Consider the following 16760-nt stretch of genomic DNA (forward strand, 5'->3'; position numbering starts at 1 on the left):
ATTGGTCACATACACATGATTAGCAGATGTTATTGCGGGTGTAGCGAAATGCTTGTGCTTCTAGCTCTGACAGTACAGTAATATCTAACAAGTAATATCTAACAAATTACACAACATATACCCAATACACACAAATCTAAGTAGGATTTAATTAAGACTATATACATATGGACGAGCGATGTCAGAGCGGAACGGACTAAGATACAGTTGAATAGCATAGAATACAAGATATGTAAACATTAATAGGTGAATGAGATACCGTAGAACAGTATAGAAAAAGTATATACACATGAGATGAGTAATGCCAGATAAGTGGCCAGTGATTTCTAGTCTATGCCTAAAGGCAGCAGCTAGTGATGGCTGTTTAACAGTCTGATGGCGAGATAGAAGCTGTTTTTCAGGCTCTCGGTAACATCTTTGATGCACCTGTACTGATCTCGCCTTATGGATGATAGTGGGGTGAATAGGCAGGGCTCGGGTGGTTGATGTCCTTGATGATCTTTTTGGCCTTCCTGTGACATCGGGTGCTGTAGGTGTCATGGAGGGCAGGTAATTTGCCCCCAGTAATGTGTTGGGCCGACCGCACCACCCTCTGGAGAGCCTTACGGTTGTGGGCGGTGCAGTTGCCGTACCATGCGGTGATACAGCCTGACAGGATGCTTTCAATTGTGCATCTGTAAAAGTTTGTGAGTGTTTTAGGTGACAAGCCACATTCCTTTAGCCTCCTGAGGTTGAAAAGGCTCTGTTGCGCCTTCTTCATCACACTGTCTGTGTGGGTGGTCCATTTCAGTTTGTCAGCAATGTGTACGCCAAGGAACTTGAAACTTTCCACCTTCTCCACTGCGGTCCCGTCGATGTAGATAGGGGGGTGCACCCTCTGCTGTTTCCTGAAGTCCACGATCATCTCCTTTGTTTTGTTGACGTTGAGTGAGTGTTTTTTTTCCAGGCACCACACTCCCAGAGCCCTCACCTCCTACTACTCAGCCTACTACTGTTGTGTCGTCTGCAAACTTGATGATTGAGTTAAAGGCGTGCATGGCCACGCAGTCATGGGTGAACAGGGAGTACAGGAGGCAGCTGAGCACGCACCCTTGTGGGGCCCCAGTGTTGAGGATCAGCGGAGTGGAGGTGATGTTTCCTACCTTCACCACCTCGTGGCGGCCCGTCAGGAAGTCCAGGACCTAGTTGCACAGGGCGGGGTTCAGACCCAGGGACTCGAGCTTAATGATGAGCTTGGAGGGTACTATGGTGTTGAATGCTGAGCTATAGTCAATAAACAGCATTCTTACATACAGTTGAAGTTGGAAGTTTACATACACCTTAGCCAAATACATTTCAACTCAGTTTTTCACAATTCCTGACATTTAGTCCTAGATGAAATTCCCTGTCTTAGGTCAGTTAGGATCACCACTTTATTTTAAGAATGTGAAATGTCAGAATAATAATAGAGAGAATGATTTATTTCAGCTTTTATTTCTTTCATCACATTCTCAGTGGGTCAGAAGTTTACTTACACTCAATTAGTATTTGCTAGCATTGCCTTTAAATTGTTTAACTTGGGTCAAACGTTTCAGGTAGCCTTCCACAAGCTTTCCACAATAAGTTGGGTGAATTTTGGCCCATTCCTCCTGACAGAGCTGGTGTAACTGAGTCAGGTTTGTTGTTTGTTGTCTTGCTCGCACACGCCTTTTCAGTTCTGCCCACAAATTTTCTATAGGATTTGAGGTCAGGGCTTTGTGATGGCCACTCCAATACCTTGACTTTGTTGTCCTTAAGCCATTTTGCCACAACTTTGGAAGTAACACTGTCCATTTGGAAGACCCATTTGTGACCAAGCTTTAACTTCCTGACTGATGTCTTGAGATTTTGCTTTAATATTTCCAAATAATCTATTTTGTGAAGTGCACCAGTCCCTCCTACAGCAAAGCACCCCCACAACATGATGTTGCCACCCCCATGCTTCACGGTTGGGATGGTGTTCTTCGGCTTGCAAGCCTCCCCCTTTTTCCTCCAAACATAACGATGGGCATTATGGCCAAACAGTTCTATTTTTGTTTCATCAGACCAGAGGACATTTCTCTAAAAAGTACGATCTTTGTCCCCATGTGCAGTTGCAAACCGTAGTCTGGCTTTTTTATGGCGGTTTTGGAGCAGTGGCTTCTTCCTTGCTGAGCGGCCTTTCAGGTTATGTCGATATAGGACTCGTTTTACGGTGGATATAGATACTTTTGTACCTGTTTCCTCCAGCATCTTCACAAGGTCCTTTGCTGTTGTTCTGGGATTTACTTGCATTTTTCGCACCAAAGTACGTTCATCTCTAAAAGACAGAACGCGTCTCCTTCCTGAGTGGTATGACGGCTGCGTGGTCCCATGGTGTTTATACCTGCATACTATTGATTGTACAGATGAATGTGGTACCTTCAGGCATTTGGAAATTGCTCCCAAGGATGAACCAGACTTGTGGAGGTCTACAGTTTTTTCTGAGATCTTGGCTGATTTCTTTTGATTTTCCCATGATGTCAAGCAAAGAGGCACTGAGTTTGAAGGTAGGCTTTGAATTACATCCACAGGTACACCTCCAATTGACTCAAATGATGTCAATTAGCCTATCAGAAGCTTCTAAAGCCATGACATAATTTTCTGGAATTTTCCAAGCTGTTTAAAGGCACAGTCAACTTAGTGTATGTAAACTTCTGACCCACTGGAATTGTGATACAGTGAATTATAAGTGAAATAATCTGTCTGTAAACAATAGTTGGGAAAATTACTTGAGTCATACACAAAGTAGATGTCCTAACCGACTTGCCAAAACTATAGTTTGTTAACAGATATGACATTTGACGAAAACATAATAATTTCAAACCTTTCTTACATTTGTTTACGATCACATATATATCTCTATTTTGCGTGGGAATACTTTGGAACAGATTTCCAACATTAAAATCACTTGGAGCTGATCTGCTCATGTTTTTACAGTCTTTTATATCCAACAAGAAAGCATTTGAAATACCACAGAAAACTTGAGGGTCTCGTGGGCCGCCAGTTGGGAAAACCCAGATTTACAGAGTTTAATGGCTGTGATAGGAGAAAACTAAGGATGGATCAACAACATTGTAGTTACCTCACAATACTAACCTAATTGGCAGCGTGAAAAGAAGAAAGCCTGTACAGAACATGCATGCTGTTTACAACAAGGCCCTAAAGTAATAGTGGCAAAATCTGGCAAAGCAATTTACTTTTTGGCCTGAATACAAAGTGTTATGTATTGGGCAAATCCAATACAACACATTACTGAGTACCACTCTCCATATCAAGCATAGTGGTGGCTGCATTATGTTATGGGTATGCTTGTAATCGTTAAGGACTGGAGAGTTTTTCAGGATAAAAAAGAAACGTAATGGAGCTAAGCACTGGCAAAAAACCTGGTTCAGTCTGCTTTCCACCAGATACAGGGATATTAATTTACCTTTCAACAGGCCACTAACCTAAACACCAAATCTACACTGGAGTTGCTTACAAAGAAGACAGTGAATGTTCCTGATTGTCCGAGTTACAGTTTTGACTTAACGTTACTTGAAAATCTATAGCAAGACATGAAAATGGTTGACTAGCAATGATCAACAACCAATTTGAAAGAGCTTGAAGAATTTTGAAAAGAATAATGGGCAAACGTTGCACAATCCAGGTGTGGGAAGCTCTTAGAGACTTACCCAGCGAGACTCACAGCTGTAATCTCTGCCAAAGGTGCTTCTACAAAGTATTGACTCAGGGTTGTGAATACTTACGTAAACAAGATATTTCTGTATTTAATTTGCAATAAATTTCTAAAGATTTCTAAAAACATGTTTTCACTTTGTCATTATGGGATATTGTGTGTAGATGGGTAAAACAAAACATATTTAATCCATTTTGAATTCAGGCTGTAACACAATGTGGAACAAGTCAAGGGGTATGAATACTTTCTGAAGGCACTGCACGTGTCAAGAGAGGAGTCTAATAATTTGATACATTATTATAGATTGTTAATAACCAAAGCAATCCATACTCAATGTAGAAATACAGTTGCTGGTTTAAACCAGTCAAAAGAGAGCATGTGAATTCTCAACTATAAGGGGCATGAAACAGCAGTTTCCTGACACTTGTTTCAGAATGCATATTTAGATTTATTTCACAAAACATTGATTATCATATTCAAAATACCTTATCTCCACAATAAAAGGCTTGGCAAAACTCACCAACGCACTATAAACTATTCTACAAAGTCAAAATAGTCATACCTAATAGAAAAGTTACTGCCTCACCATCCAACACAAACTAAGTCATAAAGCCGGGTGAACTCTGAACATCTACCCATAATTCCCGGCTGATGAAGAAGGGGTTGATGGGAGCCAGGCAGCAGTCCGCCCAGACTAAAAAGTCTCCCCGGAAATGGCCCTGTCCTGCTTTAAAGTGCCACTCCACTTCCTTTAATTACATTTTCACCAGGCAGTAATAACCTGGGGTCAGTTATAAGCGTGCTGTACCTTGATATACCTAAGACCCACTCCATATGCAGCATGGTGGTGTGGCATATCACTGGTGTGGCATGGCCCTTAACATATGCCCAGTGAGCAGAATGGGGGATGATGATGACAACGGTGGGCCCTCCTCCCCTCCTGTTATTCTCCCTCCCACCACCCTCCCCCTGCCACCTCTCATCCTCATGCCCCCCCCCCCCCACGTCCCTCCCCCGCTGCGCTGCAGTCAGCCAGGCTGGCTGGTTGAAATTGGGGCCTCGGGGCAGACAAGCTGTCTGGGAGCAGCGGCAGATAAGGCCCCACTGATTTTACATACATACATACATAGACACACAGGCAGGCCAGCATAAGTATATGCCACTGACACCTGGCAGGGCTCAGATGACCTGAATAATCCCACTCTGAGGAGCTAGATATTGTATCACTTGGGGCGACGGAGGCAGCAGTAGGTAGGGGGACACAACACCTACTCTGATAAACTTTGCTGTAATGTGAGGCATGGTAATGGCAACATCGCCCAAATATCACCAGAGTGCCGGGTGTCGTTTGGTCACTGACTGGGGGCTGTTTCGTCAAGCTGGTTAACTGGATTTATGTCCCCTGTGACCAAACGAACATGGTCTAATCTGAAGGGATCAATGGGAGAGTGATGGGGTTACTGAGAGGAAGAAGGGTCCAACCACCCCTGCCTCCAGGGAGATATGGTACGTTCCAACTCTGGGCACAGATTGACTGACAGGCGGATGGACAAACTGACTGACTGACTGACTGACAGACAAGATCTACAGTAGGCTATTTTGGACAAATAACACACACCACCACTTTTTCCATGGATGTCAATGATGTTAGCTGACAATTCTGCTGCACTTTCACAAATTTCCTCCTTGTTGAAAATGTTCAAATTGCATCATCTTTTGTCTCAGAGAGAGAGAATCCACAAGAATCCACCAGCTTCTCCACCTGAGGAGGAATGATAACCGCAAATGGAGGAAGAGTTGATGATGGGGCTGTGGATGTGCTGGGCTATGCTGTGGCTGTGCTCTGCTGAGGCTGTGCTAAACTATGGCTGTGCCATGCCGTGAATAGTGTGCCCATTGGTGCATGAAGAGGAGGCGAAAGGAGAATCACGGCAGACATTGAACATTGAACATTGGACACACTTCCTGTGTGTGTATACGCATCCGAGTCCATGCATGTTTGTTTGTTTGTGTGGTCAACACCTTCCCGTTCTGTGAGAGAGAGTGAGTCAAAGGCATGGAGACAGAGCCTACAGCAATTCCTGTAATGTGACAGACAGTATCCTCTGACAGTATCCTGCTAAGCTCTTGTATATTGCACTGTTCTTCAGGTCCAAACCACCAAGGCTCAGGGAGAAACGCATCACACACCACCGCCACCAGAGAGTAGAGCAGCATCCCAAATGGCTCCCTATTCCCTATATAGTGCACTACTTTTGGCCAGGGCCCATAGGGAATAGGGTACCATTTGCAATATGGCCTAGTTGACTCAGAACACAGCTTTACTATTCCACAATAATATTCAATCCATGTTAAAATCACAGGGACAATCTGAACACACACAAAAGTTATCTTGTAAGAGTAATCTCTCCCCTCTTAACTGATATTCTGTGACATTTCCATGAATCACGTACAGATACTATGTCCTTCCATAACTCTGTGTAAAGCATACTTAGCTTTGCCTTGTACTGTATGAAATACAAATGCTACCTTCTTCGTCACCATGAACACCAACAGTCTGGTGTTCATCCCAAATGGCACGCTAATCCTTATATAGTGCTCTACTTTTGACCAAAACTCTATGGCCCTGGTCAAATGTAGTGCACTATATAGGGAATAGGGAGCCATTTGGGATGCAGCTCTGGAGTATCATTATTTGCCAGGGGATTTTGAGAAGCAGCAGCTTGTTATTGAGACTGAAGCGTTGAAGTGTTGAAGCTCCGAGCTGTTTATCATTACATGCTCTCTCCTCTCTCTCTCCTCCCTCTCTCTCTCCTCTCTCTCTCCTTCCTCTCTCCTCTCGCTCTCGCTCTCCTCTCTCTCCTCCCTCTCTCCTATCGCTCTCCTCTCGCTCTCCTCTCGCTCTCCTCTCTCTCTCCTCTCTCTCTCCTCTCTCTCTCCTCTCTTCTCTCCGCTCTGTGATCTTCCCCAACAATTTAATTAGAGGAGAATAACTAAACAAGACAGGGTTCCCTCAGGATTACCATTTGACCAGCATCCAGCCATGTTAAAAACTTTATGGTCCCATGGAAAATGATTCAGACTCGGGAACATCAACGAGGGAGACGGCAGAGAGGAGCATATGGTCTCCGCAATAACAACAAACCGTTATGGCAGCCAGGAGAGACGCACCTTGCTTTATACACACCTTAATGCGTGGTGGGGGCAACGTTAGTGTCTTCATCTCACACGTTATTACCCCAGTGACATGTCGCATTGCTCTACTATGTGGCATTTTTACACAGGCTCGAATTAATGACCTCAAAGAGCACCTGTTGTTTTTAGGAACATTAGGAATTAATGGGACACTGGAAAGAAACATCGTCGTCGTAGAAGGAAGCCATTTTCCTATGTTCTCCATTATAACTAGGTTGATGTTTGATTTCACAATAAATTCCCAACGTATAAAGCTTAAGTACATGGGCTATATGAAGTATACAAAGCCACCATTATAACAAGCTAACATCTCCGCAGCACACGCATTAAAAGAGCATTAAAGAACTTCAGGCGAACCTCCTACGTTGATAATGACTGATGGATGAACAACAAACACGACCTGTTGGACGAAACCTGTGACTTATCATCCCACCATGCGGATGACGTCACCCCGTCATCCATCCATCCCTCCATCCAGAAGATGACACCTCTCATCCTGCTCCCGTCAACATCCTCCTATGGTATTTACCCGACCCCATGCCCCCTCGTCAAAGAGTCAGGACGGGTCTAAACACACAGTGCTGAGAGGAGATTTGTGGCTCCTTCCCTGACCTTCCCCCCACCACAATGGCCGCGCTCTAATTAGGCAATGCATCTGATCGTCATTAACAGCTATGGGATAATGAATCACTGGCTCGTCTCTGTGTTAATTTGCTGTAACCAAGCGGCTAATGGATGTCAGAGCTGACTGATCACACTGATTGTGGTGATTTCTAATTGCAACAAAACAATTTAAAAGCAGCAGGATTATTTATGTCGTCGCCTACGAAGAGGAAATAGGGATGCACGTGCCCACTACTAAAGTAAAATACCTGGAGAGGAGAGGAGGGGAGAGGAGAGGAGAGAGGAGAGGAGGAGAGAGGAGAGGAGGAGAGAGGAGAGGAGGAGGAGAGGAGGAGAGAGGAGAGGAGAGGCGGAGAGGAGGGAGGAGAGGAGGAGAGGAGAGAGGAGAGGAGGGGGGGGGGGAGGGGAAGAAAAGGAGACACTGTACAGATAGCCAGCTGGCTATGCTATGCATGGGAGGAAAAAAGGGATTGTGTTTCTCATTTGGTTCAGATGAAGAACAAGAGATTATGGTCAGAAGAAGGAAGAGCGAGGAGCGATGCTGTGAAGATTGCACCTTCACGTCGCACGGCCCCCTGGGAAATCCAGCCAAGCTGTGCTGGTGCTCTGACATGGCTGCTCATATCCTTCTGATGCACAAACACATTTCTCTCTCTCTCTCTCTCTGCCTGGGCCTCTCTGGGTAAGTGGAAAGGATGCCTCCTTCCACCAAAATCAGATCTGAGCGTAATTACCAAATCACAATTGGCAATTAAACAATGAGCAATCGTAACCTAGAATGACTACGCCGGTAATTACACATTAAATGCAAGGAACATAAATTGGGTTTCACACATTTTGAGCTACAAATAATTGTGTGTGAATGTTGTGTCTGTTGCCCCCGTGCGTGTGTGTGCGTTTGTTGCATTTTGTCTTGTCAAATTATTCATGCTACCACCACCATTGCTTTAGAGTTCATTTATGAAATATTTCATATTCACATCATGCACAACTACGTGTCCCTCCCTCCTTCCCATGCCCAGTAACTTCTAACTGGGAAGCTTTAGCTGTTTCTTATGCTAATAGCAGCAACCCTTCCCATCTCCCCCTTCTGTTTGTTTATTTTGCTGAGTGAGCACTGGATAGCCGTGGGCTAGAGGAAGAGGAGACGAGAGGGAGAGCGGGTGGACTTCAGTCAGTGGCAAGCGGACAGGCACGCGGGCTGGGCAGGCAGGTGGTGGCGGTTGGGAGGTGGGAAATGGGGGATATGAGGAGGGAAATGGAGACTGCATGCAGCCAGTTTACCTTGGGGCTGGCTAGTGGACCCGTGGTCTCTGCCTTCTGAGAGGCCTCAGCCTCAGTGGCCAGGATGTGGGCTTTGATGGCATCCAGAGTGCGCAGCATCCAGCTGTGCTGGCGGCGGATCTGCCTCTGGAGCTCCTGCCACTGGTGTACGGTCATCTGGAGCATGTCCCTCAGGCCTGGACAGATAATAAAGAGAGAGAGGGGGGGGGGAGGGAGAGAAGATATATTAAAGATAGAAAGGGAGGGAAGAATGTAGGAGACCAAAAGAGAGAGAGAGAAAGATAAAGAAAGAACGAGAGAGCGAGGCAGGGCGGGGGAAAGAAAGAGAGAGAGAGAGGAGAGAAAAAGAGAGATTTGATAAATGAGAGGAATGGCCAACATCCAGTCTTTGGATTATCCAACCAACCCTCTTAAAACCCTTCATTCATGTCTCTGTAGGTACTGATATTTAGCATTTTATTATGATCAACTATTTGACCCATTATCATAATAATTGTATACCTTCTTCATCGGTCTTTAGAACGGGTTTCCATAGCCCGAGTGATGTAGGAAGGCTCTTCATTTGATATTACCATGAATTCTTCAGTGGTCCACCTTGCTCTCTCTATGCTGAACACAGATACCTACGTGATCTGCCCTGTACTATGTTCACTAATGTATATGTACACACCAGTATGTGTACTGCATGTGATGAATCGCTGGTTTATAGTTAATCCCTTCCCACACCTGCAGAGCCATCAGTATGTTACTCCAGCCCTGTCTTTCTACCAGCAGCCATGATTCACACAAATCCTGTTTGTTCAAAGTAATTAAAAAGTGCAAATCAAGATGAACGAGCGAGGGCAGAATGTGACCCTGTAATCCACACGCACGCACAAAGGCACGCACATATGCATGTACACGCACAAACACACTGACTGTAGTATCTATTGAGTGACTGGCTGCTCAACAATGTCACACACTGCTCATACCTGTGGAATTATCATGACTGATCTGCAGAGTTGCTAGGAAACCGGTATTAGTGTCTGCAGTGCGGGGAAGTAGGGGGAGAGATTTGCTAAGAATTGTGGCGTCCAATAGTAAGCGAGTGAAGGTACTAGGAACCAATGCAGATGAGATGTGGATGAAAGAAGGGAGGTAGAAAGAAAGAGAGAGAGAGAGAGAGAGAGAGAGAGAGAGAGAGAGAGAGAGAGAGAGAGAGAGAGAGAGAGAGAGAGAGAGAGAGAGAGAGAGAGAGAGAGAGAGAGCTGATTCTAGTGAATCACAGTAGGGCTCTTCTCACCTCTCCTCTCTTCTCCTCTCTCCTGTCAGAGCTTTTCAAACAGCTCCAGGATCCTGGAGGCCATCTGCATTTTTAATGGTGGGCAGCTTAAGAGCCAGCGAGGAGACAACTCGCCAACAGGGAGGTCAGCTTAGCGGATTTGTACATTTGCTGAGCGCTTGGCTGGCTGGCTGGCTGGATGCTTTAGGTGAGTAATCGGCCCAGCAGAGAGGAGAGAACGTCTGGATGATGGCCTCTGACTCAAGTCCTGCTGTTCCTAATTCCACCTCTCTTCATATACACAGCGCCTCCTCCCTCTCTTTTTCTCTCTCTTACTCCCTCTCTTCGTATACAGTACATGGCACCTCACTCTCTCTACTCACTTTCATTTCTCTCCCTCTCCACCCCTTTCACTCTCCACCTCTCCTCTCTATCATTTCTCGACCCAGTCACAAGCACCAATCTCTCCCAGCCTGCCCGGACTCACTCACTCACTCGCTCAATCCACTGCAGATAGAATGCCATTGGTAATGTATGTTGAAAAAGGCTGTTTCTTTCCCCCTTCCCCTTGCTTGAGAAGCGGTTACTTTAAGATTTATACATTCTGAAGGTCAGTATGTTAATATAAACATTAATAATAAATGTGAGGGTTGAGAGCAGTGAGAGCCGTACCTGATTTGTGGGAGATGATGACTTCCAGCAGCTGCCTGCCTTCTTCCAGTACACAGTCTTTCAGGGAACAGTGACTGTCCACGTTCAGCTTGAAGCTCTGTAGAACCAGACACAACGTATTAGTACACAGTCTTTCAGGGAACAGTGACTGTCCACGTTCAGCTTGAAGCTCTGTAGAACCAGACACAACGTATTAGTACACAGTCTTTCAGGGAACAGTGACTGTCCATTTTCAGCTTGAAGCTCTGTACAACCAGACACAACGTATTAGTACACAGTCTTTCAGGGAACAGTGACTGTCCACGGTCAGCTTAAAGCTCTGTACAACCAGACGCAATATGACACACATGATGACACCTCACAACAGTCAACTTACTAGATGTTACATGTTCATTTCTCTCTATAATAAACAAGATACCACACACACTCAAGCATAAACACATGCAATGTGTTTTTGAACATCAGAACAAAAAAAGAAACATGAAAATGATACTAATACTAATTCACACACTAATACACAAAGCACACAAGTGTATAAACTCATATTTAACACCCCTGGTACAATCCCACAAGTCCATGAAATATTGGGACAGAAAATATTAGTATTTGTAAAAAACAATCCAACATATTGAAAAAAACTAAATCCAACATAGGCAACTGAGTTTTTGTTTTGTTTTAAGAGATGATTCACATTCTCTTTAAAAAAAATACAACCCTAGAACCCCACAGTCCCACTGCTACACTTCTCTCAATAAAATACACAGTCCCCTCTCCCTCAAGAACAGCAATGGGCAACTGGTGGTTCCCCTTTTTTAAGCCCATGGACCAATTTATTTTTATTTTTTAGGAACTCAGTTGGGGTCTCAACTTACTGTTGAGAGTTAGAATAATAGAATATACAAGATACAATTTCAAAATGTGGTTGTGCATCAGCAGTCGTTCAATTAGCCCATGTCAGCAAAACATTTTTAGATTGGTAAGTTAGTCTAGCGGCCAGCTATCTAAACATGTAGTAATCATGGTCGAGTTACCAACTGGGGTGGGGCCAATTGACCATCAGTTATCATGTTAAAAACTGCAAACATTTGCTTCCACCCTATGGTAAAATGTGTAGAATTGCAGGAAATTTGCAGTAAAATAAATCTTCTCTTCGTCCCATGGCAAAATTTGTAGAATTGCAACAAACTTGCTTTAAAACGGCAACATCTTCTCTATGCCCCATGGCAAACTGTTCAGAATTGCAGGAAATTAACTTTAAAACGTAAATATTTTCTCTTCGCTGTCATGGGGGGAGAAATGTTTTGCTCGCAAGGTGGGGGGTATGGATGTGAGTACGCAGACCCACGAGGTAATGCGGCCCCTCATGATGAGTTCAGATTTTTTGTGGCCCACACCCCATCAAAGTTGCTCTAGAATCCCCCTCTTCCAACAGATCACTCCTCCATCCCTTAAAGGCAGGGCCGGTCCTGGACATTCTGCTGCCCTCGGCGAGACAAAAAAAATGCAGTTCCTACAAGAATAGTCCCAGTTAGAAAAATAACGTTGAAAAGACATCTAAAATACGTATTTTCCAGACGTTGAAGGTATTCCATTTATATTCTAAATGAAAGGTGAATTTTTCTTTTTTTTTCAGACTTTGAAATCAGGTAAATTTTCGGTTCTGAATGAAAGTTGAAAATATGTATTTTCCAGACGATGAAAATACATATTGTCACGCGGGACTAGGTGGGTGCAGGAATCAGGCGCAGAGAGAGTTCCACTGGGGGTATAGTGCTCTTTAATAAGGCACACACAAAATATAAGCCCAACAAAATACAGGGCATATAACGTGACAACCCAAAAACCACAGGGTGTCAAGTGAAAGAAAGAAAATACACCTCAGCCTACAATGCACAAACGTAACAAAATAAAGACAATCCCGCACAAAACAAGGGCGGGTCTACCTACTAAATATAGGGAAGCTCATTAACCGAAAACAACAGAAACACAGGTGAAACTAATAAGACAAAACAAACAGATAAACGAAAAAGGGATCGGTGGCGGCTAGTAGGACGGTGACGACGACCGCCGAGCACCGCCCGAACAGGCAGGGGAGCTAACTTCGGCGGAAGTCGTGACACATATTTTCTGGACGTTGAAATCAAGTTCATTTTCGGTTCTGAAGGAAAGTTGAAAATATGTAATTTATAGACGTCTACGTTTGGGCCAAATCAAGGCTGGTCCAGACTGGACAAAACTTGACCCAAACATAGACATCTATAATTGGTTCAGATTTCGTCTCGACCGGACCAAAAAACAACGTCCATGGACGTGGAAAACAAGGCCAGTCCGGACTGCACAAAAAAAGTCGGTCCGTGCTTATAGCCTACAGCAGGGATGGGCAACTCCAGTCCTCGGGGGCCGTCCCTAATCAACACAGCGGATGAAACTAATTGCATCCTAAACTGAAGATCATGATTAGTTGATTATTACTATCAGATGTGTTAGCTGGGGCTGGGGCCAAAGTGTGACACCAATCAGGCCCCAGAGGACTGGAGTTGCCCACCCCTGGCCTACATGGTCGCCTGAAATGTTATTTTAGGAATATGGTAGGCCTACTGTTTGTAAAACACCAAAAGAAAGATGGCCGATCCAGACAGAACCAAAAAAAGATGTTGGCGTCAATACATGCTTAATGGAGTGTAGCCTACCATCTTGGCCTGCAATGGAATTTTATGAATGCCCATCCATGTTGTAGGCCCACTGTTTGTATTGGCTATATTCGTCCTGATTCCTGTGACTAATCAATTTAAGCTCTAAATATCAGCTACCCAACTTTATCAGTTGAGTTATCCTCAGCTTATTTGCAATGAGTTTACACAGCGGGAAAATGTAGAAGTATTTTATTTTTTGCTATGATCAGCTCGTAAAACATGAGTGATACAAACTTGAAACCACTGATCATGACAATTTAGCCCACAGGATGAAACTCTTGGACAGCAGTTGTGAGTAGCCTGATTGTCCATTCCATACTGTCAATTTCACTTTGACCTGTCCTGTTTTTAGAATATGTTGTTTGTTAACATGTCAGCACATTTTCCTATATTTTATTTGATCGGGCGCCATTTAGGGTAGGCTATTTGATCGTAGAAACCTGCACAATGTAAAAAGTTTCTGTCTCACTACATTGTCATACATTTTATCTCCAGCCTGTAGGCTACAGAAAAGGCCACATGCTCTTATGCTATATCTGATACATGATTTATGTCAGATCATTTTTTGGACGGAATGTTGGTGGAGCACTGCAGCGATGCATCTCTTCCACAGCACCCTGCAGACGCGCGCTCGGAATGGACAAGATACATATTTTGCGTCCCTGCCTTTGACAAAGTGGGAGCTGCTTATCATAGGGCAGCATCAGCGCTCACCTAAAAATCACATAGGCCACTGGTTGAGAGAAATTGTCATTGTTTTTGGGCAGAATTATGTGCATTTTTATGTTGTTGGAGGTACATCTTAGTCAGTTTAGTTCAAAATGCCGCCCTCGTCAATCTGCCGCCATAGGCGGCCATCCTAATCCTGCCTAATGAGCGGGCCGACCCTGCTTAAAGGGATCTATCATCCACCCATCCCCTAACTCCAACTTGTTCAATATTCCCCCAAGCGCCCTTATTACTGTGATGTCTCAATTCCGCTATTGTTATTCTCTTTAAAAATACCCCAAACACTCCTCTTTCTCTCTCCCGTCTCTCTTTCCCCCAATACTCTTCCCCCTCCATCCCATCTCTCCGTGGGTGCTGCTAGGAAAACTTTCATGTTGATTGGTTTTGATAATACCCAAGGAGCCGGTGCAGAGCCGAGTGCTCTCGTGGTGCTAAGAGTAATCAAAGTGGAGAGAGAGAGATATGGGGAGTGAGAGAGAGAGAGAGAGAGAGAGATGGAGAGTGAAAGAGAGGGAGAGAACATTATACTGGGACCTGGAGGGAGGTGGGGCTGTGCTTTTGAAGATGTGATGGGTGGTTAGGGGGTGGAGGGAGGTGGGGGTTGGAGAGGGTCGAGGATGTGCGTACAGAGGGGGGTGAATCAAGAGGGGGGGCAGAGGGGTCCCAGGGGAGTGATGCAGCGAGGCGCCTGGAGCCATCTTCGCCTTAGATTCTCATCTCCTCAGATCTTGGGCCGGCCTGTTGCTGGCGATTAGGGCCTGGTGTGATCTGACCAGCATGCTGAAGGTGTGCCGAGCCAACACAGCCCTGGCTAACTGTATCTGACGGCCTGCCGCCGAGGAAGCAGGGAGAGGAGCAAAGAATGCGGCCCAGCTCTACTCCGCTGGGCGAGATGGATGAAGGGGAATGGGACACCGCACTAACTAAAAGATGCCCTCGTTGACTCGCTCTAACGCTGATCCAGGGACAGCAAAACAGCCAAGATGGAGTTGTTCACATTCACAGCAAGGCCCCGTCAGCAATGGCACCCTATTCCCTATAGTGCCTTCAGAAAGCATACATAACCCTTGACGTATTGCACATGTTGTTTTATTACAGCCTGAATTCAAAATAAATTAAATGTATATATTTTTTTACCTATCTACACACAATACCCCATAATGAAAAAGTGAAAACATGCTTTTAGACATTTTTGAAATGTATTGAAAATGAAATAGATAAATATCTCATTACATAAGTATTCACACCCCTGAGTCAACACGTTACAATCACCTTTGGCATCGATTACAGATGATAATCTGTCTGGGTAAATATCTAAGAGCTTTGCACAGCTGGATTGAACAATATTTGCACATTATTTTTTTATTTAATCTTCAAGCTCTGTCAAGTTGGTTGTTAATCATTGCTAGTCAACCATTTTCAGGTCTTGTCATAGATTTAAGTCAAAACTGTAACCAGGCCAACATTCACTGTTGTCTTGGTAAGCAACTCCAGTGTAGATTTGACCTTGTGTTTTAGATTACTATCCTGCTGAAAGATGAATTTATCTCCCAGTGTCTGAACCAGGTTTTCCTCTAGGATTTTGCCTGTACTTAGTTCTATTCCGTTTATTTTTATCCCAAAAAACTCCCTACTGTAGTCCTTGCCGGTGGCAAGCATACCCATAACATGGTGCAGCCACCACCATACTTGAAAATATGAAGAGTCGTACTCAGTAATGTTTTATATTGGATTTGCCCCAAACATAACGCTTTGTATTCAGGACATTAAGTTAATTTCTTTGCTACATTTTGTGCAGTTTTACTTTAACGCCATATTGCAAACATGACGCATGTTTTGTAATATTTGTATTCTGTACAGGCTTCCTTCTTTTCACTCTGTCAATTAGGATAGTATTGTGGAGTAACTACAATGTTGTTGATCCATCCTCAGTTTTTTCCTATCATAGCCATTAAACTCTGTAACTGTTGGCCTCATGGTGAAATCCCTTATCAGTTTCCTTCCTCTCCGGCAATACTGGATGTATTGATACACCATCCAAAGGGTAATTAATAACCACCATGCTCAAAGGGATATTCAGTGTCTGCTTTTTAAATGTTTACCCATCTACCAATATGTGCCCTACTTTGCGAGGCATTGGAAAACCTCCCTGGTCTTTGTGGTTGAATCTGTGTTTGAAATTCACTGCTCAACTGAGGGACCTTGCAGATAATTGTATGTGTGGGGTACAGAGATGACCTAATCATTCAAGAATCATGTTAAACACTATTTTTGCACACAGAGTGAGTCCATGCAACTTATGTGACTTGTTACTCCATGCAGTGGTGTAAAGTACTTAAGTGAAAATACTTTAATGTACTACTTAAATCGTTTTTGAGGGGTATCTGTACATTACTATTTATATTTTTGACAAAATTATATACTTTTTACTCTACACATTTTCTCTGACACACAAAAGTACTCGTTACATTTTGAATGCTTAGCAGGACAGGAAAATAATCAAATTCACGCACTTATCAAGAGAACATCCCTGGATGTCCCTACTGCCTCTGATCTGGTGGACTCACTAAACACATGCTTCATTTGT

The 16760-nt window shown here is 44.1% G+C and overlaps 1 protein-coding gene across 3 annotated transcripts in view; it reads right to left on the reverse strand.

Moving 5' to 3' along the window:
• Positions 1–16760, reverse strand: part of LOC139553310 (A-kinase anchor protein 6-like) — a 189133-nt gene that overhangs the window by 108633 nt on the left and 63740 nt on the right. For all 3 annotated transcript variants that reach the window (XM_071365507.1, XM_071365506.1, XM_071365508.1), the window contains exons 6-7: positions 10752–10848; positions 8819–8994 (exon numbers count right to left, since the gene is read on the reverse strand). In XM_071365507.1, the coding sequence (XP_071221608.1) occupies positions 8819–8994; positions 10752–10848 (273 nt within the window). The remainder of the gene's footprint in view (positions 1–8818; positions 8995–10751; positions 10849–16760) is intronic.

Source organism: Salvelinus alpinus, chromosome 25 (genome assembly GCF_045679555.1).
Source record: "Salvelinus alpinus chromosome 25, SLU_Salpinus.1, whole genome shotgun sequence".
In the NCBI taxonomy this organism is placed as follows: domain Eukaryota; kingdom Metazoa; phylum Chordata; class Actinopteri; order Salmoniformes; family Salmonidae; genus Salvelinus; species Salvelinus alpinus.